At 35.7% G+C, this 22408-nt stretch overlaps 1 protein-coding gene across 2 annotated transcripts in view; it reads left to right on the top strand.

Moving 5' to 3' along the window:
- Positions 1-22408, top strand: part of GLRA3 (glycine receptor alpha 3) — an 87011-nt gene that overhangs the window by 3583 nt on the left and 61020 nt on the right. For both annotated transcript variants that reach the window (XM_069012149.1, XM_069012150.1), the window contains exon 2: positions 19651-19778. In XM_069012149.1, the coding sequence (XP_068868250.1) occupies positions 19651-19778 (128 nt within the window). The remainder of the gene's footprint in view (positions 1-19650; positions 19779-22408) is intronic.

The following is a 22408-nucleotide window of genomic DNA, read 5'->3' as shown; positions in this document are numbered from 1 at the left end:
TATAAGAGCTCAGGAACTTTCATGGACAGCAGCACTGATCTATTAGAACTACCCCGTCAGGGACTTGCCATGGATTTGCTTTTCCCTTAAGGGGTGCAGTGTATCTATTTTATATGCAGACCTGCATGTGGGGAAAGAACAGGGTAAAAAGGTAGGGGGCACTGTGGAAATGCAAAATAGATTCTCCCTATGTGGTATTTCTTTATTTATCCATATTAGCATAGACCAAGAATCATGCTACAATTAGATTATTGCCTCTTTCCTTCTTCTTTTTGCTACTCCATCGGACTTACACTGGAGGAAACAGTATCACAGACACAGATAATTGCTATTAAAAAACGGATTCTTGTGGAAAAAAGCTCCATGCAACCTAACTTTGGGACATATCTGAGTTCACAGTTAACTGATTTTGAAATTGTTCCTGCATTTCTTTGCAAATTGATTTCAGGTGAATACCTATAAGAAGCAGAAGTCATTATCCTTTAAGCCAGTATTAGTTCCTTCAAATAATGAAAGAGAAAAAATCCAACAGCTTAAAACTATTAAATCTGACATAGCATCACAGACATCTTTGAAAATAAAGATTTTCAGGTGTTCTAATGCAGCTTCAGTAGCTTATTAATATGTTAAGAATTAGGCCTACAATACTACTCAAGAAATGAAAATGTCTGTTAAAATCAAGATACGAATAAAAGTACATAGAAGAAAATCTATTAATTCAAGATGACAGCACTGAGGCACAGTACCATTCCTCAGCAGCCCAGACTCAATTTGAAAGATAGTTTCTGTGGAATAAATCAGTTGACAGACTCCAGGTCTAATGAAAAGCACTTAGCACATCTCAGGAAGTAGCAAAGGAAGGGTAGGCAAGCTGGGAGTTCGGATTCCCAGCAGGAAGGAGCAGGATTCTGCCATAAATGTTGTCAGTCCCACAGCACTTGTATGAGAGAAGAGCAGTTCAAACAGTCCAAATTGATGAGCAAAGTTGGTAATGAAGAGGTATATCCAAGGTCAAAGCCAAAGGGTCAGGTCAGCAGGTCAGGCTCATGATCAAAATTATGAAGGTACAAGACTGGGTGAAAGAATGCTTGCACACTCTCATGCAGAGACCACAAGAATCTCCCCGGCACTTCTGAGGGTGAAAAAAAAGATAAACAAACACAGATAAAAGAAAAAAAACAAGTCCTGAGAGAAGACAGTGAACTCCTGCTGAGGGTTCTACAGAACAAATACAAACAGCTCTGTTTCAAGGCTTGGTTACCAGAGCTCACACTGAGCCCAGTAAGTAAAACTCCTGTGATGAAGCATCCTTCTAAAAGTCTAGGAGTAGAGCATCAGTACCTTTAGGGAAGTACTGTACTTTCCAAAACTCAGAAAAAAGTGACAAAAGGACGTTTTGTGACCAAGAATATGTAACTCAAATTCTCTTGTATTTCAGCTCTACCAATTTTTCATGTATTTCTATACCTCTGTAGACACTGAAATCCCTTTGTACCAAATAGGAGTTTCTCCATGAGTACAAATTTGATTATGGCTTTAGATATCCATTCTTTATTTCTATAAAAACTTGGCTATTTTTCTAAGTGATTACCATCTTTATAATTTTGGGAAAGGATTAGGTATATATGTTTGTGTTTACAGTACTGTAAACTGTAAAAAAAATAAATAAACATAGAAATTTCAATCAAACCCACAAATCTTTCAATTCTTACAGTGCTAGTGACATTTTCTTACTTTTCAACCTCTCCTAATTCCTTCCTAGCCAATTGATGATAACAACAACTGAAAGCAAGTAATATTGTGAGATAAGTGCTGTACTTCTGTATGATGATAAATGTAGTAGTTCCTCTACCAGATTAGTTTTGTTCAGGCATCCTAGGAATCCTGACAATCAGAGAAAATGAAATTTTTTACAAGATTAGAGCTTCTTATTTTAACAGATTCAGAATATAGGCTTCAAATGACCTTACCGACTATTACATAATAGTACCTATAGGGAATTATTCCTGCAAATCAGCTTTTCTCAAGTAATGGATGATGAAGAGCCCTTGTGTGTGGTGTTGCTTCTTGTCCTCTTTACTGCTTTTCCTACTAATTTTTGTGATGTTTAGTGAAATAATCAGTAAAGGGACATAGGAAATAGAAGATATCACTTTCACTGATACATAGGCATCATGAATAGGTCAAGTAAAAGGCACCTTTTTGAGGAGACCAACTACCAGCAAAAAGGAAACATCTCAGAGAGCAGGAAAATACACAGCAAAAAACTATGTTTAACAAGAATGCAGGAGCAAAACAGAAGAATGAGAAGAACATTGGGAAGCAGAATATTTTCCACAGTAAAGTCAAGAGAAAAGGGTGAGAATCTTAAAGCCTGTACTTTTTTTCTAGCTCAATCCATTATTTTTTATGGCTTCTGAGGCAATATTATCCTACCTGGCTGATGTCCTTAGATGGTGTGGCAATGGAAGTGCAAGTAGTGAGAATAAAAAGAAAGAATGAAAAAAAAAAAGTAAAAAAAATAGATGGTGTGTGTTTATACAGATATAAAAAAATGCATTTCATTATTACTTTTCCAGTTATATGTCTAATTAATTGCTCCAATACACATTATTGAATACAACAGCAAACAGGGTAATAATACTCGATCTACATTTAACTGGACGTTCTACCTAATGAACAGAATAACAGAATCAATTGTGTTGGAAAAGACCTCTAAGATCATCAAGTCCAACCTATGAATGAACACCCCCATATCAACTAGGCCATGGCCCTATGTTCCATGTCCAGTCTTTTATTAAACACCTGCAGGGACAATGACTCCACACTCCATCATGTTTTATACAATTTTTCTATACCACATACCACCCTGTTATTTCTCTGGGCTGACACTGATGTACAAAATGAGTGGGGACTGCAGGGAAAGTCAGGGCTATTTCTAGGTAGGAACTTCCCCAAGGAAGATCAGTCCTCTTTGATATTGTTATTACTGAAGTCTCCTTCTGGTGACATTAGCAAAATGCAGCTTCCAAGAGAAACATTTTGACACTACAGAAAAGGTAGAAAATTTCAAGAACACTCTGGTCCTACGTACTCATGGTCAGTGATGGGGCTTTTGAAATAGTGGAGCTGCACAAGTAGTGGGGCTACTGACTAATACAAATCAATGGTCATAGGAAAAAGCAAAGCAGCCAATTATCTTGAGGCTCTTTTAGTGAAACAATAGAGCAGAACACAGGAGTACTAAATTTTCTCAGACTGTTCCTTAGGTTGAGCTAATTGCTGTTAACCTGCATGGGATTCTTACAATTAAAACTAATTCAGGAAGAGTATCATAAGCAAAATCAAAACAGCTATGAAATTTAAAAAAGCAAACTCATTTTCCTCTTTATAATTAAAATTCAAGTTGTAGTTATAACTATATAACCTACTGTCTTAGTTTCATTCCCTCTTTGATATAAGATAGATATATAAACACATTTAATCTAAAAAAAGAGTTGGATTATGCTACCCATCACGCCATTGCTCAAGGCTTCATACACTATGTACTGTTTATGTTAAGACTCCACTATGTCTAGAGTTTATCTCCAGTTCCTTATGAAACACAAGCTGAATACATTCTCCCTTTCTCAATTTTGAAAAGTAAGATACAAACCTAATGCAATCCTAAACAGCATCTCTGAGGATCCACAAGTACCAGAATATGTAATTTCACAGATCACTTTCTACAAAATTGGCTGTTCACAATTTTGTATGATTTTTACCAACAATTAACATTAATTAATTTTAATTTCAAAGGTAACCACACAGCAGAAATAGCTAGTTAATACAGTTACTCCAGCATGGTTCCCAAAGGTTGATTTTCTTTTCTTTTTTTTTGAAGCTGTGGTGACTTGACATCTTAGGGGGGACTACAGAGCTTAGAGACTATTTTGGGAAAAGTTGGTTTATAATGTTCTGGGATACAGTGGGACTCAATTACTAAAAATATCCTGAGTTTTTGTCCTGCTATGTCTTTTAATTTCATAAAGTGTTCAAAACTGCACTGTCCTTTATTATTCACTAATGCACAGGAGAGTCCATTCCCTGGGCATGTGTAGGCTTAGACATCTCCATCCTCAGGGACCAACTAAACTTCCAGGTATTTGAGCAGTATATATCCTAAGAGTGCCCTACTAGATTAAATAAATGTCACAAAGTGGTAAATTGCCAGCAAAAAGAAACACCTTGAAATCAATCATGACTAAAGCACTGACTTCACACAGCCAAGTTGTGGCTAGCTCCTGTGTTCTAGAGTATGAGTCAATTCTGTGCCCAAGAACCTCTGTAGCACTTCTGTGAAGGGATGTGTGTCTGTGGGATCTTTTCCCTGATGTTATTGGGTCAGATCCATTACCTCTGACTCATCAGTATTAGAACTAAACTCAAAGTGGGCAGATTTCAACATCTTATCTGGAGTAAATCCCCTAAAAGACATTTTTTAAAATCCATAGTGTATTTTCTCATTGCTTTATTCCAGTAGAAAGAATTCTTTCTGGAAAGTTTTTTTCTTTTCTTTTCTTTTCTTTTCTTTTCTTTTCTTTTCTTTTCTTTTCTTTTCTTTTCTTTTCTTTTCTTTTCTTTTCTTTTCTTTTCTTTTCTTTTCTTTTCTTTTCTTTTCTTTTCTTTTCTCTTCTCTTCTCTTCTCTTCTCTTCTCTTCTCTTCTCTTCTCTTCTCTTCTCTTCTCTTCTCTCTTCTCTCTTCTCTTTTCTTTTTTTCTTTTCTTTTCTTTTTCTTTTTCTGAAACTCTTAATTTGCAAGAGTTAAAGTAGAATAAAATATCTTGCAGTTTCCCTCAGTTCTTGTGCATTAAAAATTGGTAGTCAATTGTTTTGAACATAATATTGCAAGCTTTTACCACACAAAATGAATATGAAATGTCCCCACTTGAGACAGTAATCTATGATTACAAAAAGTACAATAGAGTGGGGAACTGGAATTAAAAATGCTATTTTCCAATTTCTCCACATTTCTGTTAAAATTTTTACCTATTTTATCTCCATAGCTTATCCCAAAATTCTATCACTCTGCAAATGATCTCTCAAAATATCTCAAAGTATCTCTATCTCTATATTTCTGTTGTTTCTCTACACGTATCTTTGGATTTAAGAGCGCTCAAATTTTCATCTGTAATTAAAATGTGAGCACAAAGGCACTTGTTCAAATTCCCTAAAAATAATGGTTAGCAGAATGCTCTTTTTCATGCTTTTCAACAGGGATGACTCCTTCAGGAGAAAACGTGTCTTGCACATAATAAAGCCTGTAACACTGTTTGGGAAGGGGGCAGCGTCCTCAATGCCTTCATGATGATCCAGGCAAGGGGCTCTACCTGGAGCCCATGAAGTCCCTCACTCAGCTGGTGAAGGATTTGTGAGGGCAGTGGGAGATCAGCACAGGTCATGGCCCTTCCTTCCCTCAGCTTATTTCTAGTTCTTCACACAAAGCTCAGGATACTGGGATGATAATTAAGGGGATGCTGGCATAATGAAGACTGGAATAGCAAAGACTATATATGTATCTGAGGGGAAGTTTAAACACCACTTTCTACGTGTGAAAGAGAATGTGTGTAGTGGACCAGGATCATTTTGGTGGAAGCATGAAAGGCTAGCAGCACTGTTTTTTTAACCTTCACATTATTTTCTCTGACTTATTCCGTAAGGAATATGCTTCAGTGCATGCATTAGGAATACTGGGTTCTGTCATTATGTGGCATGAATTCTGTCACTCTCATCATCACCCTGAAGCTCAACTCTGTTTTTGTTAAAGAAAGTCTTATACTGATTTATTACAGTGTTGATCCTGGATAGAATTAATGAAAAGGAAAAAAATATCCACATATCTCATGTAAATTAACATGGCTGGTTGAACATCACCATTCCTGTCTCACAGGAATGAGCACTGGAAGATTTTCTCACTTTTTCAATGCATAAAAAGAAGTTTAAGTTGCAGAAAGCAGGAAAAAACTCTGCTAATTCTGTGGGGAAGATGTTCAGAGTCTTTGAAAATTAGAAACTGAGACTCCAGTTCCCATTGACATTGGAAAACTGATTGGGACTGACAAAATAGAAAGGACACTGAACAGTATTCCACCCAAGCCTGCCAGCATTTCATAAAACAACATTGAAACATATATGTTTCCGTAAAACACCATTTAATGAAAACAGTATTTTTTCAACTAGAAATATTTTGTCTTAATTGAAAATTCTAAATTAATGGTAATAACACAGATCTGCACTATAATTAGTTGGCTAATCAAAATAAACAATTTCATGTGAAGCGTTTTGGGAAAAAACTTTTTCCAGTGCCTTTTCAGGCTATATTCAGCTTTTCTCTAACAGAACTTTTATCAAACTTATTTTAGAAAAAAGTCAAATCTTCTAAACAGCCATCTGGCATTCTCACTCAAGATACATTGATACAAGCAGTGTTTCCCTAAGGCAAAAAAAAATTGTTTAATTGAATTGTGATTCAAGCTTCACAAATCTGGGTTTTTAATTCCAAATTAATTTTTTATCTAGTTATGATAAACCTCAATCATTTTATTCTAATGTAAGACTTTCTGAGAAGATTTTTATGCATAGTAAAAATTGAGAAGAAGCACAGAAAAAAACCCCATTTTCAGTTTTGGTTACGGTTTTCAACTCATAAAAGTGGATTTTTAAAGCAAAACAAGAAAAAGAAGGAACAGAATACATATGACATTATAATTGGCCATTAATTATGATTACAAGAAAGATATCTCTTCTACAGATGTACACTTTAGTGGACATTGTTTCTGTTTATACTGTTGAGAATACAGCAACCTAATAAATGCAAAGCTGATGGGGCACTGCCACAACAGTAGAAAATCCATTAGAGCTAGAAAAGTCGGTGATACACATCTCTACAACTTAAAGGGCATCTTGAAATGTATTCAAAATACAGAAAGCAGCTATAATCTGTAGGATTCCGTTTGCAGAATTCACAGGTTCTTCCTAGATCTAGGAAGAATTGCCTTGAGAAACAAGAGTTTGCTGTCAAAAGTCTCATTTGCATTAATCTGCCTTTCAATCTCGTGTTGCCTCATTGTCATCAGGGGCATTACCCTTCATTATGGTGGTGAAAGGCGCCAGTCAGTTCCTGTGCAAGTTCAGCTGATTGGGGGAATCATGCATTAACCATGACAATAAATGTAATTATTCAACTCTGACAGCTTTAGAGAAGAATACCTGGTGTAATAACGTAAGATATTCAAGAAATTATTTTACTTGGTCATTTTGCAATCTATCCATTATGCCAATAACTTTTCTCCATTATCTAAGAATACACAAATTATTCTTTATAGTGAGAGAAGAATGCAAGTTCAGACTACTATAAATAAGTGGTTTACAGATTCTGTAATATTTTAAAAAATATTCTATTGCTTTTAGCCAAGTACTATCAAAAAACCCAAACCAAACCAAACCAAACCAAAAGTTAATTAAATTTGGAGAAGATCTAATTATTTTTAATTAAAATATAAAGTTTTCAAAACCTAAACCCATTCAGTAGGTCCTTGGGAGAGTGAAAGATTTGTCAGAATTTGAATATTTGAAATATTCTCTGCTCCTCTTTGAGTTGGCTTTTTCCTCCCCCAAAAATGGGCTGAATAAATTTAAAAATGGTAAAAAACTAAGACCTGAGTTTAGAACATTTATAAAAATAGTCTCTACAACAGGTTAAAAGACTATTTAGAGGGTGCTTCAAGGAAAACAATGAAAAATGTTCAGAACAGAGTCCTAATTCATAAAATATAATAATTCACATGCTGCATGGCTAAAGCTGGCAACGATGAACTTGTCTTATAAAACAAAGCAAAATTACAGAGACAACCTGTAGTTTGTTGAATCCATATCTTATTTAAGATAGAAAGCCTTGCCCATAGGATTAGGAAGAATGCTGACAAATTAATTTTCTTCCTTTACCCTAAGAGATTTTTTTTCCTAAGAAAGGGGTAAAGCATTGTGCTTATATATATGCACCAGGTCACAAACAAAAAAAAAAATTATATAAATTTAACATTATCTAGACTATAATATACTAAAATGATGATCATGTCAGAGTGACTTAATCAGAAGACTTAAAATCACATTATTCTCTCTTTTTTTCTCTCTGTTAAGAAAAGCTGAAGCATTCCACAGCAATCCAAAGTTTTTTGAAACTATAGTCCACACTTTATATACTTTATGTTAACATGTGTTAAATATTTGTTTAATTTAAGAAGCTGTTTTACTTCCATGACAAACATGACTAGAGAAAGACTGGAGGGCTGGAGGAATTCTCAACTGTATTAATAATAGCAAAAAAAAATATGACACCATAAAGGTATAAGGAAAATCATAAAAGTATGCTTTTAACTATTGCCTAAGCTACAGGAGCACTAAAATTTAATGTTAATTCTGTAGCTGAAGCACAAAAATGATTTTTATTCAAATCTGAAAGAAAGTATTTTTCTAATAGTTGCATTGAAATGCAATCCCCTATATATCTCATGTAGCTTTAATTTATAATCACTAAAGTAATAATAATGGATAATTAGTGAACTTAAAATTGAAAGTTTTTGTTTGATGCACATAAAAATTGTTACTTTGGCTGAAAATATGTCCCAATGCAACGCTACTTATCTCTGGAACATTATATAAAAAAAATAATCTGACTATTTGCACTCCAGACAATAAGAGGGCAAGTAGAAAAATCTAAAACTGTGAAAAGTCAGTAGAAAATCTAAATTTTACACAAAATATTTAAAATTTTCTTGAGAGCTTTTCTTAGAAAATACCTATTTAAAATCTTGGTAATAGAATGCTTCTGCTCCTCTTAGTTGATATGACAGTCTTTTCTCTGGCCAACATGAGTTAAGAATTCTATGTTTTCTCTGTTCTGATAAAATTATTATTATCTAAAACATTGCAGAATATGAAAATCTGCATTTTCCTTGCACTAGTAACTGCCAACTTTTTGACCTACAACAAGTAAAAGAGATTTCATCTTTAATTAGCAAGAAACACATTATTGTCAGTTCTAGCAGAAATAAAATGAAAAGCACTTTGCTAGCACTTCAGTCTTTGTTAACACATTGCAAACTTAATTCTTTCTCCTTCGTTTACTATCTTTGGCTTTATTACATGCCACCCTCTTCCACTATTCTTTCACCCTTGGAAATGGGGTTTTTTTGGTCCCTCAAAATGAAATTCATTTATTCACCAGTAACTCATTATTCAAATAGAGTTATTTTCATGCTGGAATGCAAAGGAGTTGGAAGGAAATTCTCTCCTTGTATTAACCTTGAATGGTAGAAGGTAGCATTGTCTAATTCAGGCATCTAAACTAGGAGTTCAGTTACCCTGACTTCATGATGCACATGTGAAGAGCTTGTCTTCCAAGAATAATGCAGAGAAGGAGATGAATTTTGTGTTTTGTTTTGTTTCTCAGAAGAAACTATCCCTGTGTGAGCTAGAATGGAACAGCAGTGACAGCTGATTTTATAAGTCACTTTCAGTAGTGGATCCATGCAGCTGTGACCCCCTGACATAGCTTTTGGCTTTCCAGAATGGCCCTGGATTTTCATTAATAAATATTGCTGATGAACGGCCTCCAATCAGAAAAGTCTATTTGTCTTTTATTTTCTATGAAGCATTTTAATTTTCAGTAAAGAGATTGCTTTTAAATTGTATCAAAATTTTTAAAAATATTTGCTTAAAAAATATTTATCCTGACTTCTGAACTCCCACTCCACAGTATTTGCTAATCTTCAAGGTTTCCAAATTTAAAATTCTTTATTGCAGTAAAACAGAGACTTGTATTTCTCTTCTGACAGCTATCTTAGTTAGCCAGTTTAAACACATCACACCTCAAAAGAATATCTGTGTCACACTACTTAACTGAACAAATGCATTTCAATGATCAACTGTGCCCAAATTTGGAAAAAAACCTTAGTGTTATCCCCAAAACCCACACAAATTAGTATTGATTATGCTTTACATTAATGTATTATATTTTTTGGTGTAAAATGGAAGGCAATTTTTTTGTTTCTAAAAAGAAGAGGATTTATTTTTGTCAAAACAAGGAAAACACTTTAATTTGGATGGGCTTGAGGCCTTCAGTAACCATTCCTGCAATATTTCTTGTTTTTTATTTTAAGCTGTCACATGCTGGAACATTCTACTCTCAATTTTTGTCAGGTTTATATACATGTCTTGAACAATGTGTGCAAATTACGCTTACTATAAACTCTGATCTTGTTAGTCCTTTACCTAGTTAATTGGTAGATCAGTTCATTAGAGACATTACCGTTACATAAAAAGCCATCCTATGCTTCTGACCTCATCAAATTAAGAGCTTCCTTTCCCCCTTAATTCTGCCAGATGTATTTTATGAAGGTGTATATTTATATAGAATATGAACCCTCAGAAGAGGGTTTGAAGGCTTTCTTCATATCATAAAATCTTATTGCTAAAATTTTCAAAAAGCAAAACACCATCAGATGATCCAACATCACCAATTAGAGGATCATTTCCTTCCTAGCATACCTCATTAATTACATGGTCATACTGAATAATTTTTGTTTTAAAAGCTGATGAATTCTATCACCATTTTTTCAGCTATGGAATCGAGGAGACTAGTCATGAGATTAATTCACCTAACCATTGCTGGTGAACCAGTGAATGAGTACCTCTAGACTAATTTACAGGAATGCTTTTGTATGTGAGATGTAATTAAATGCATATTGGCTGCAGTTTTTTCTTTCCTTCTAAGGGTGTAATTAATTCCTTTGAGCTTCTCTGAGAAGCATTTTAATATGAAGTGCATTAAAAACATTCAAATATCAGCTGGAGAGAATGGACCACAAACACAACATCCAATTGCTCCGGGGGTTTGGCCACACTTGCTGTCTGATAGAATAAGTTAAATAATGAAATGAAAGACCTACTGGACCATCACAGTGCATGTAGCAGCACTGTAGTATGCATTATAAGATGAAATGCAAACCTTCTACCTCTCTGAATGACTAAAATGGATTGGGTTTGAAAGAAAATTAGCAATTTATGATCAGATGAAAAAAATCCCCAAGACAAATGTGACAGTAACCTGGTGTTCATGTAAGATTTTCAAGAAAAAATGCGTTAGTAGTTTACCTATGGGAGGGAGAAAATGAATTTATGGTATAATTCAAAGATCAGAAGTAAGTCTGTGAGACTCTGGAGACTACTCTCGGACTAATTTGGATAAATTAGCAGACTGTCCTAAGTTGGACTTGGAAACATCTCTCCAGGAAGTTTCCAGTGGAAGGTATGATTAGAACACATCATATTCTTTCTTTATCTCTGTCACCTACCTGTAGCAGCAACAAAATGAGAAGACTCAGCAAATGGTGTAAGATGTAATTTCATCCTTCACTCTTGTCTATACTGTTCTCACTAAGCCCTTCTGGAGTGATACAATCTTTCTTATGGAAACGCTGACAGTAATCCATTACTTCTTTCTTCAATATTTTCAAACAAATATATATCTTTTAGGGCTGAAACCACCCACTGAAAGCAATTTTTTAATAACCCACCTTGAAGATGAATGTTTAAATGAGGGAAATCAGTGAAAAACAGCACTTTCTGCAGTACAAAAATGATAAGTCTCAAAGGTAGCAGGACTGAAATTACCTTTGAAAATATACCTTTAAAAATAAAGGTTGTATAAAGCACATTCATATGTAAAGTTTCTTTCCTTTGTTTGTGCTTTGGTAAAAATGTGCAGAAGTTTGGGATAGATAGAAACAACTTACAGGTAGAACACAGTAGTTCTTAAAAAAAAAAACAGGAAAGCAATCTGATTTTTGCAGCTGTAAATGTTTTAGAGAAGGAAATGTTTGTAGCGATTGTAAATTCCCTTTGAAGAGTTTTCTTCAATAATATTCTTTTAGAGGAAGGGAAGATAAAGATGTTGTCTCACAAACATGCCTACTTTAAATAGACATTTCAGGAGCACAGATTCCTGATCCGTGCTTTATCTTGGTAACTGAATTGCCAGCTGCTAGATGAGATCTCCATTTAAATTCTGTAGATATTGATGCTCTGGCTGTATAGTTGTGTTAACTATTTTTTTTTTTTTCAGATTTCTGTAGTAGCAATTATTTTAAAAACCCAAAAGAATCAGTAATAATGCAAACACAGTCTCAGCAGAGGGTTAAAATAAGCTGAGTTCTTATCACTTGCAATCACAGTCATACATGGCACAGCATCCTAAGGCCTAGCTCCATCTTGAAACACACAGAGCTTTTCTATCTCAGCTCAAAGTATTAAACTATTCGTGAACTGAAATGTTTCAGTGGCTGAAAGTTTTAATTTTGATCTAAATTTATCCCTGGTTACTTCATATCCATTTGCTTTCATGGCAATGTTATAATTTAGCTTTCAATTCTTTACTCTTTGCAGGTGTGTGTCATAGAAAGAACATTTACCTCCCTTTTTCCTCATAGTGGTCAACCTCTAATTTTTTAAGCTGCTTCTGGTTTATGGGCAGCTCAAGTGCTGTTTCCATTCTGGAGCTTAAGTCCCTACTGTGCAAGGAGCTGATGCTCATACAACTGCTTAGTAAGACAAACACTCAGCTGTGAAAGGAATTGAACAAGATGAGCCAACGTTACAGCTGTAGCTTGCAAACCTGATTACAGCAACTGCAAGTCTGCAATCCAGCCTGTGTGTAGAAGGACCCTGAGAAAACATCACTTCACACTTGGAACTATGCCCATTGCTTCCCTTCCTTAAGCTCCTCAAATCAGTCAAGTGCCTTTTGACAGTCCGAAGATTTCTACATGAGTTATGTAATGTTTAATTTGAATTTAGCTGCTTTTCTACATATCAGAGCTCATTCCTTTTCACCAAGCTAGCCACATATTTTGCTAAATTGTTTCTTCCACAAAGCTATATTTTCTTGGTTGGTACAGTTTGATCTTCTGTTATTATTAAACTGTGTGTCCAAATTCCCATTTGAATTTCTCCGTCTCTCATTGGTTTTTATTCTGCCTTTCTTCTTTAGATAAATTTCCAGCATTTTCTGCCCCCTTGAGATATTTATATGCTTCAATCATGCTATTTTTTTTTTTTCACTCTTCTTTTTTGATAAACTAAGCAGATTAAGCTCTTAAAGTCTGTTACTTGAAGCAAATTTCCCTAACTCTCAGGTCATGGCTTAGTGGCTTTGTTCAGTACCTTTCCAAATGCTTTAATGTCCTTTTAAAACTTGGACATGGAATTTGATGCAACATCCCAGAACTGGTCTCATTAATATCGTATAAAATAATAAGTGACCTTCATGCTTCTGCTCACTCTTTCAATCTTTCCGCACCACTGGATAACACAGTAGTGCAGTGAGAACTTTACCACAACAGTGCTGAGTCGTTTGATGAATTCTGAATCCTTCTTCACTGCTTTCTTCAGCTCTGCCTACATGTCGCAGGTTGGGTTTGTAACCGGGCGGAAACACCAATTTAGTGTAGTGGTTTGGTCTAAAATACTCATTACTGTTTATCTTCTGTGAGATAAGAATTAGGAGAAATGCAAAGCAGGCACCAACTTGAATGAATATAAAGAAGTTTATTAACAGACCTAAAAGAAGAAAAGAAAAAAATTATACCACCTTTAGAACTCTCCTCCTCCCCCCACCTTCCTCCCGTCTCCCACTGACAATGTAAAGACAACCCTTAAGATGTTCAGTCTGTTTACCACTTCCATAATAACCTGGTTCAGTCCATTTAGAAAGAGAAGTCTCTTTTTGCTCATGCTATGAAAACAGTATCACACCGAGACAGCCACCCACTTCCAAATATTGTTCAGTCCATTTAGGAAGAGGAGTCTCTCTGCTCGCATGTGAGTCCCTTCCCCCGACTTGCAGCTTTTCCCGCAACTGCTTTCGAGGGTCCACTCTTGAAAGTTTTCTGGGGTACAATTTTAAGGTTGAGCTGTTCAGAAACAAAAAAAACAGAGGCCCTTCTCCTTCCCTGGGAGCAAAGGGTCATCTTCATCTTTAAGACTATCTCTGGAAGCATCTCTAGGAATTGAGGTTTTTCTCCTTTCCTCTTTGGAGCAAAAGTCCTCATCTGGTTCATCTGGTTCATCTCTCTCTGTCCAAACTTCTCATGAAATTACAGCTGCGGCAGCATCTGCCTATCTCAGCGCAGGTGCTTCTGCTTATGAGTTGAACACTCCACCCCCCATATCTTCATGAAGTTACAACGGGATACTCTGATATATCATAGCTTCACAACAGACTTTCAGCTTTAAGCATCTCCTCTCTCTCTTCCCTCAGGTTTTCAGCTCTTCACAGCAATAAAAGGGTTAATCTCACCTCGGCCTTGCAGCTGGAATGTGGCTTATCGCTGTTGGTCCCCTGACCTCTGCCGGACAGCGGTGCCGCTTTGCTGAATCTCGGCCGCAGTGGAGGGGGGGGGTTCCGAGCCGCTCCGGCTGCCCACGGCAAGGCAGTGGGGGGGTTCCATGGCTGGAACAGGCCCATGGCTCCAGGCTGGCCGTGGCCCGGCCCGGCCTGGCCCAAGCAGGGCCTGGCCGGGCCTGCTGGCCCCTGCACGGGGCCTGCAGCCACCTGTGCCAGGGCCGGAAACGAGAGAGAGCTTGGGGGGGAGTTTGTCTATTCTTAAGTGTGGATCACAGAGGCGGTCACAACTTTAAGTGGCTTAAAGAATTGTCCATATTCAAACTGGCCAGCTGATAGGTTCTATCAGGTCCCAGAGGAAGCTGTAAGCACCCCTTAGCAAGGATATCCCTTCCGGGACTATGCTTGCTAACCTATGACACTACATTCCCAGTTCATACACCTCTTAATATCCTTCCTCTAATTGTTTTAAACTCTTCTACCTAAATGGGCGGAATTTAAGAACTAGGTTATTTTCTTCACATCCTCAGAATTTATGTCTCTGTCAATTCTTTTTGTATTTCTCAGGTTTAAACCATCAATTGCTTTGCATTTTCTTTTTAGAATATAGATGGCTTTGCTGAACACCATTCTTATGTGTAGCTTTTTCTCTGAAATTTCGGATGTGGGTGCTGATCTAAAGAAGCTGCATCTTGTCTGTGTCAGGCTGCTTCTTGCTCTCTAACATTTATATCCCACTTGAAATATCTTCAGCTCGACCTAACAGTTTCTGACTAAAATATGACTTTTGGTTGGTAATGCACTTTCACAGACCTTTGATTTAGGAAGTTTTCCCATCTCAGTGCATGAAATTCCAACTTGACAGTCCTCAAGGCATTGATGGAAAGCTCATCTGTGGGATATGCCCAGCCCTTGCCCTGGAGGGATCTCTGCTGAGACAAGAGATTTTGCAATCGCCCAGCAGGACTCCCTGAAAGGGGCAGCCGCTTCTTGGGTCATGGCGAGAAAAGTGGACCCACAATCCTTTGAGAGACACTATGCAGATCTTTCTGTAACCCATTGGTCTGTCCCAGACCCTCTGTAACCCATTGGTCTGTCCCAGACCCTCTGTAACCCATTGGTCCCCTGCTGATCCCCTGTATCCCTATAAAAGAAAGCCCCTTCGCCGGTGGGGGGGAGAGCTCGTCCTTGGATTTTCCCTTCGCCGGAGGGAACCAACAATAAAGCTACCTCTGTGCGGAACCAGCCACACGGGCCTCTCGTCTCTCTCTGGTCTGGTTTGGCCTGGGGGTGCCCTGCAGAGCTGAGCTGGAATCACGAGCTGATAATCACTAAAGAGCTGATAGCCTCTGCAAGGGCCCTCCTTTGCCAGCAGCTGAGAGGAAGACACTGGGCCTCGGGAAGGCGATCCCTTCCGGGACCATCTCTCCGGACCAGTCACCTCTTCCTGGGTCAGAGCCACGGACCCCCCCACCAGCTGAAATACTCATCTGTCCTCAGATTTTAGGTGAAAAAATAATTTAATAGACAGAATAGACCAAAGACATGAGTACTTACAGTCCCTGTGATTCTAATTTTCTCTTCTTGTCTGGTTTTGTGTGACAGCTTATTTGAAACAAAAAATTCTTAAGCTAACTTTTGATGTAAATTTATCTGGTCACAAATAATATTTGAATGCATCTTTTGACATTTTCAATTTTTTTCTTGATTCTTGTCCACAACTTCAGTTAACAAATTTCTTTTCAATTGTTTTTGAAGGCTTAATTTACATTTTAAAGATATTCGGGATATATACAGGAAATTGAAGTCAAGTACTGTTTTAAGTCTGAAATTGGAAAATGGTATAAATCCTTATAAGTGTTAATAATATGTGCCAATATCTCACAGGCATAACTCAGAATCACTATCAGGGAGAGCATTCTTGTTGGTAACTTTTCCTCATAATATATGAACAGACCAGAAGACTGTGAGGTTATAATCTCTCTTCAATAAAAGACTTCAGCAATGGGAAGCTTCTACCTGTGAAAAAAGTGTACAGCTTTCTTTCTCAGTAATTTAAAATCAGATAGTGACTTTATGCTAATCACAAGTCCATTGTACCTTGCTTATATTAAAATTCTTGCTGATATTAAATTCTTATAATTCTGCCTGTTAGAGAATGCATGTACAAATTCTTTAAAGAACTGTGACAGGTCAGAATGAATTCCCTCTGGAGGCACACAAAGCCATTCCTGGACTTATGCAATAGTTGTGTATCAGGGATGAAACTATGTGCATGATTAACACTGAAAGAAGCTCAGTTCTTGGATCAGGAAAGGGGTATAGCTTTCTCTAACCCCTTAGCCAGAGGCCTAGCTTTCAGAGGCAGCATGCAATAAAACTGAAGAGCCCTTACCACACAGAGTAAATTTTTATGTTAGTCTGGAAACAGAAAATCCCTTCCTAAAATCCACTGCTTTACTCAGGTTTTATTACATTACCAAGTTTTGCTCATTTTTAACTTGACAAGTGTTCCACATGTCAGCTCTGATTGATGAAAGTTTTATTTGTACAACAGTATTCTTGAAATATATCTTTTCAGTTAAAGTTAAATCAAATGGGCAGAATTCTGCAGAACTCAACTAGCTTTTACTCATAACACCCTAAGCTTAGTAAAAGGGAAAACATTCCTTGAAGAAATATTTAATTACAAATTATAGCTGACTTTTGAGATAAAACTTATTTATAAAAAAGGTATTCATTATGCTGAATGTATTCTTTTCATAAGCAGGCATTAAATTATTCAAGATATTTTGAGACTTATAATTGACTAATGAAAGCAAATATTAATGATGCCATCATATGAAAAGGTAAATGTCACTTTGAGAAAATCCATAGTCACAGCAATTACTATTTCTCCCAGTCAGCATTAGTTACTTTAATTTCAAAATACTCTCTTCTATGGGAAAGCAAGAACTACAAGTACAACAAGGAAAGATTTACAAAAAGTTCAGTGAAGTGAAAAAAAGGCAAACAAACAAATTTTTCCTTCCCAGAAAATGATATTCAAGCTAACAATGGGCCTTTCTATATTTGTGTTCTGAATAATTTATGTATATTAAGAATAAAAATATAGGATTGTATATCCTGTAGTACAGAAATTTTATATACCTACAGAATAGAAATATAAATTCCTGATAGAATACTACTAGAAAGAAATCTAAGTGTTTAAGGTGTGTATACTAAGTGTAACTTGATTCTCCTGCTTTCCAAGTAGATAATACCCAGCAAAGGGTAATTGGATTTTTTGTATTTTATTTGCTTTATAAACATTTGCAATGTTTTACAGAAACATGAATTGCTACAAGTTGTAATAATGTGATGAATCAGATCCATTCAGAATGATTGATAATGAAAATTATAGCAATAGGATAATTTCAAACTGAACTATAAAAAGAATATGTTGAATACTTACTTTCTCAGAAAGGAAAATACATTCTGCAGCTACGGGAAGAAATAAAGAACTAGGTTAGCTATTGAAGGAGAGTAAAGAAACATCTTTACTGAAAGAGATACCAAAATATTCAAAACAATTTGGAAATGTCCAACAATTTAACAATTTATGAACAATTTAAGAATATACAGATCAACTTACAGATAGAATAAACACTAGCTAAGCAAATAAACTCAAAGATCAAATTTAACTTTCTGATTCAATATTACAATTAAAAGACTTCATTTCCATTTTTAATTTAAATGTGAGCAAACCATAACCTTCTAGAGGCTTCTATGTTCATATTCTGTGTGTCCAAATTTGTAACTCTCAAGGACTAATATGAAATATTTTTTTATTTAAGATAATAAATCCAAATTTCAAACTTGAAGACAAAAATTTTAACACAACTTCTAAATGGAAGTTTCTATAAAAGTGTAACTTTTAATGAGCAGAGTAACAGAGTCTTGAAAAGAAAGAAATTACATTTTCTCAGTCTGCACTCCACATGGCCTCTGCATACATATATACCTGTGTGGAATTTTTCCATTTTGGTGTGCCATCCATTGTTAAGGAGCAAAATTTAGCATAGGTTTTTTTTGAGTCAGAAAATTCCTAAAGGCTTTACATTATTCCCTGTGTTTACATCTAAACAAAAGTATATTTAAGCACTTCTAAAAGAGTGAATTGACATGGAGACAATGAATTGGGTAAGTAAAAGAGATTTAAGTCCTTCTATAGCAGATTTTTGACTTGAATTTAGCACAAACGTGCTGTGCTAAGCTCTGTCTTTTTTGAGACTCTAAAAGCCACAAAATATTTCAGTTGTACTGTGTATTGCAAAGTTACTCAAAATTTATATATTTTCTGACTGTATTGTTTTGTCCAGTGTGTTAGATAGCACTCAAGTGAGAGTTGTTCCACAACAAGACTTGTTCTTTGGGTCCCAAGGCTGATCACAATGCCACTACTCTGCTCTCTTAGCATGTGCAGAACACACTTTAGAATGTCAGTGGGAGTTTTGTATGCGTGTGAAGAGGAAGCTATAGGAGTTGGCATTTGTCATGTGGCCCTGAGAAGAAAAGATTGTCCTAATATAGTTTCTTCAGTAAGTTGTTAAGGTTCTTATTTTTTTTTTCCCCACTGTAGCAGTCACTTCTGTTTTAACAGAAAATGAAACTGTAAGACAATGTTAAAGAATACCACCTGCCAAGAGAGTGATCTGTTTTATTATGGTTACATATCAAACCCAAAATTGGTGATAGTAGTGCTATTCTAATCAAGACCCTTAGTATTCTTTTTTCTGGTCCAGGCTTCTATCACATCACACCCAGATCAAATAGATCAGTCTCAGAACAGACTCCAAAATATGACCTTCCATGTACACAGCTATTTCTGTAGATTACATTTAACTCTGTGATAATGATATTGATTACTGTTGACTGAAAGTGTTATTAATCTTCAGAAAATCTATGGAAGAAGTAACATATAACTGTGCAGCACAGCAGAATAAAATTTACATATTAAATGACAGATATAGAAAGAACTTACTCTTTCAATTTCTTTGCTACTACTATTTTTGAAGCATTAACTAGCTTGAAAGACTGTCTTAGCCTTCCTATTTTCCTGTCCCTACAAAAATGAACTGCGATTGACTAAATAAAATCAAAGTTTCGCTAACAAAACTTGTAACAAATTTTTGTTTGTTTGTTTCTTTGTTTGTTTTTCTGGCTGTTAGCTTGGTAGCCACAAAGGAAACAGACAGTGCAAGATCTCGTAGCATGCCAATGTCGCCATCCGATTTCCTGGATAAGCTGATGGGTAGGATGTCAGGCTATGATGCGAGGATCAGACCAAATTTCAAAGGTAATTTCAAAACTAAACTTTCAGGTGTTCAGTATGTTAGTATTACTGATCAACAAATGCAATTTCTGAAACAAATATGAAAATTAAGAAGTACATTCACTGAAAAAAAAGTGCCTTCTCTTACCATTCTTTTGTGTGTATGGCTGTTCATTTCTGTAGCAATATATTCTACCCCTGCCACTTTCACAGCTGCTCAGTTGCAGGCCTTTCATAAACATAGCTTGTCATTAGATTTGGGTTGTCTAATACCATTTGTTGGTTTCTTTTCTTTCCTGAAAAGCTTACTGATGGATTCAGATTCCCACCTTGGGTTGTCATAGTGTGAAATGCTCTGGAAAGCAAGTTCTGTGAAAGATCAGCTGAATCTTCATATCTGTCTGATTCTAAAGAGTGTGTTAATGACATGACCACCAAACTCAAAACAGCTTATCTTAGTTACCAATTCTAACACCAAATTATATTCCTCACATTTGTTCCCTGAAACACCAAAAGGACCATCTTTCCTCTTATTCTTTTCCCTGTGCCCAGTTCTGCACTGAAATTGCAAATTCTCAATACCTGGAATTGTCGCTTGGCATGTGCCTTTTATGCACTTATCACAAAGGAGATTCAGTCAAGACAAAGCAGATTCAAAGAAGACTGAAACAGCAAAGTTTGCAAATGGAATGATTACATCTTCTGAGGGTCTTAGTACGAAAAATATTATCCAGACTCAGGATGTTAGAGTATTTAATGAAGGATTACATAAACCGTATTTTTATATGAGTATGCAAACTATCATACAGACAAATGCCATCCATTGTAACTTTTGCAATCTGGGAAGTTTAGGTAAATTTGGCTATTCTTTTTTTGAAAACAAGGAGATGCAATATTATAGTGGAACCATATTTACCTCTGTTACTGAATCTTTAAACAAGGTATCAGTCTATAAATTACCCAGAATACAAAAAATATTTTTAAAGAATAAATCTATTATGATTAAAAATTATATTATTCTTATTTTGGCTTAATGGTTTTCTCCTACACCTATCTTCTTGAGTGTAAGAGATTCTCTTAGCTCTAACATTTCACTATAAGGCTTTACTCCATGTTTACTACAAAAATATTCCTTCAAGCTGGCAGTGCTTTCTCGTCTAAGTCATCTGTCACTGCCTTTCCATCTTAATTCTTATTCAGCAAGAAATGTTATAGGTTTTTGACATCTCCAGGTTCCAGAAACTTAAGTGGTTTTGACTCTAAAGCCACTGCTATGTGCTGGTTTTACCAGAGTTTGCCCGGTCTGATTCATAGGGACCATGTAAGAGATTTGTCAGATTACTTCCTCATCAGCAAGCCATAAACAGTTGGTTGTGTATATATAAACTTATTACCCAGGATTTACTGCAGCTGGAAATGGTTTGGGTTTTTTTTTAAGTTAGTGGCGCTGATATTTCTCAGGAAATTATAAACGTGCACTGGAATTTCAAACACATCTCTATATGATTTGGGGATTTAATTTTATAGTTTGTCATGGACAGCATCCAATCACAATCTTCTCATGAGGCTACAGTGAAGAATAGGCACATGGTTTAGAGATTACGAAATTCAATGCAGTACTTCTTGAAAGTATCATTCAAAGGATTTAGAGCCTTGTTTTGTAACCATCGAAACTTAAAGAGATAAAACCTAATTTGATGTTATTCATTTTCAAAAAGTGCACATTCTAAATCTTCTGGACAACTATGAGGTTTGAACAGATCTTCCCAGAATGACTCAGACCTACCACTAAGTATCTCCTTAAGTGACTTTGCCACTTTTTGGTTAGTTTTATTACTCCTAGAACAAGTGCTAGGGCTTAATGCCTTTTTGAGGTTTTAAACTGGTGATAGTTTCAAAGAAAGAGGATAAGCCCTAATAAGATGTCTCAGACATTCATTTTAAAATATTTTTTGTTCCAGTAAAATTCTTATGCAGACAAGAATTTTAACTACTAATTTTAGTCATAATTAATCTTGGTCAAGAAGACAAAATTATGTATTTTTGTCTATGTGCTCTGCTATATCTGTATATCAGTTATTGTTCAACAAATATAATAGAGAAGACTATAGAGAAGACTTATGCAGCTATGGAATACAACAGGAAATCGAGAATTATTGTAAAAGCTTTGCAGTATTTTTTTTTCATGTTAGATCAAACCTATAGCAAGGGGCTTCTCTTACTCAATGTCCACATTGCAGACCCTGCAAATACGAAAATACTTCATTGCCTTTCAAATTTGAACACAATTACATAACCTAGGTTTAAAAAATTTAAAAATTAAGGTAAAAAATTTGGGCATTTACATAGGAAAATGCAAAGTGGTACTTGCCCTGCTATTGGCAAACATTATTCAACAATCATCGGTTTAGAAACTTTGAAAGCCAGGATTAAAAAATAATTTAGTTACATATGTTCTCCTGATCCCTTCTGGAAGCTGTTTATACTTTTGGCCTTTTCATTATTTTCTGGCAATAAAACCTTTGTATTTTGGAATATTAAAAAGTATAATTTTTTTGTTTGCTTTAAATTTGGTGATTATTTTATTGATTTTATTATCACTTGACATACTGAGAAATGGAGAAGCATTACTTCCTTTTGATCTTTACAAATTT

Source organism: Aphelocoma coerulescens, chromosome 4, assembly GCF_041296385.1.
Source record: "Aphelocoma coerulescens isolate FSJ_1873_10779 chromosome 4, UR_Acoe_1.0, whole genome shotgun sequence".
NCBI lineage: Eukaryota > Metazoa > Chordata > Aves > Passeriformes > Corvidae > Aphelocoma > Aphelocoma coerulescens.
Note: the sequence above shows the minus strand (reverse complement) of the source record. Positions and strands in the feature narration are given on the sequence as shown.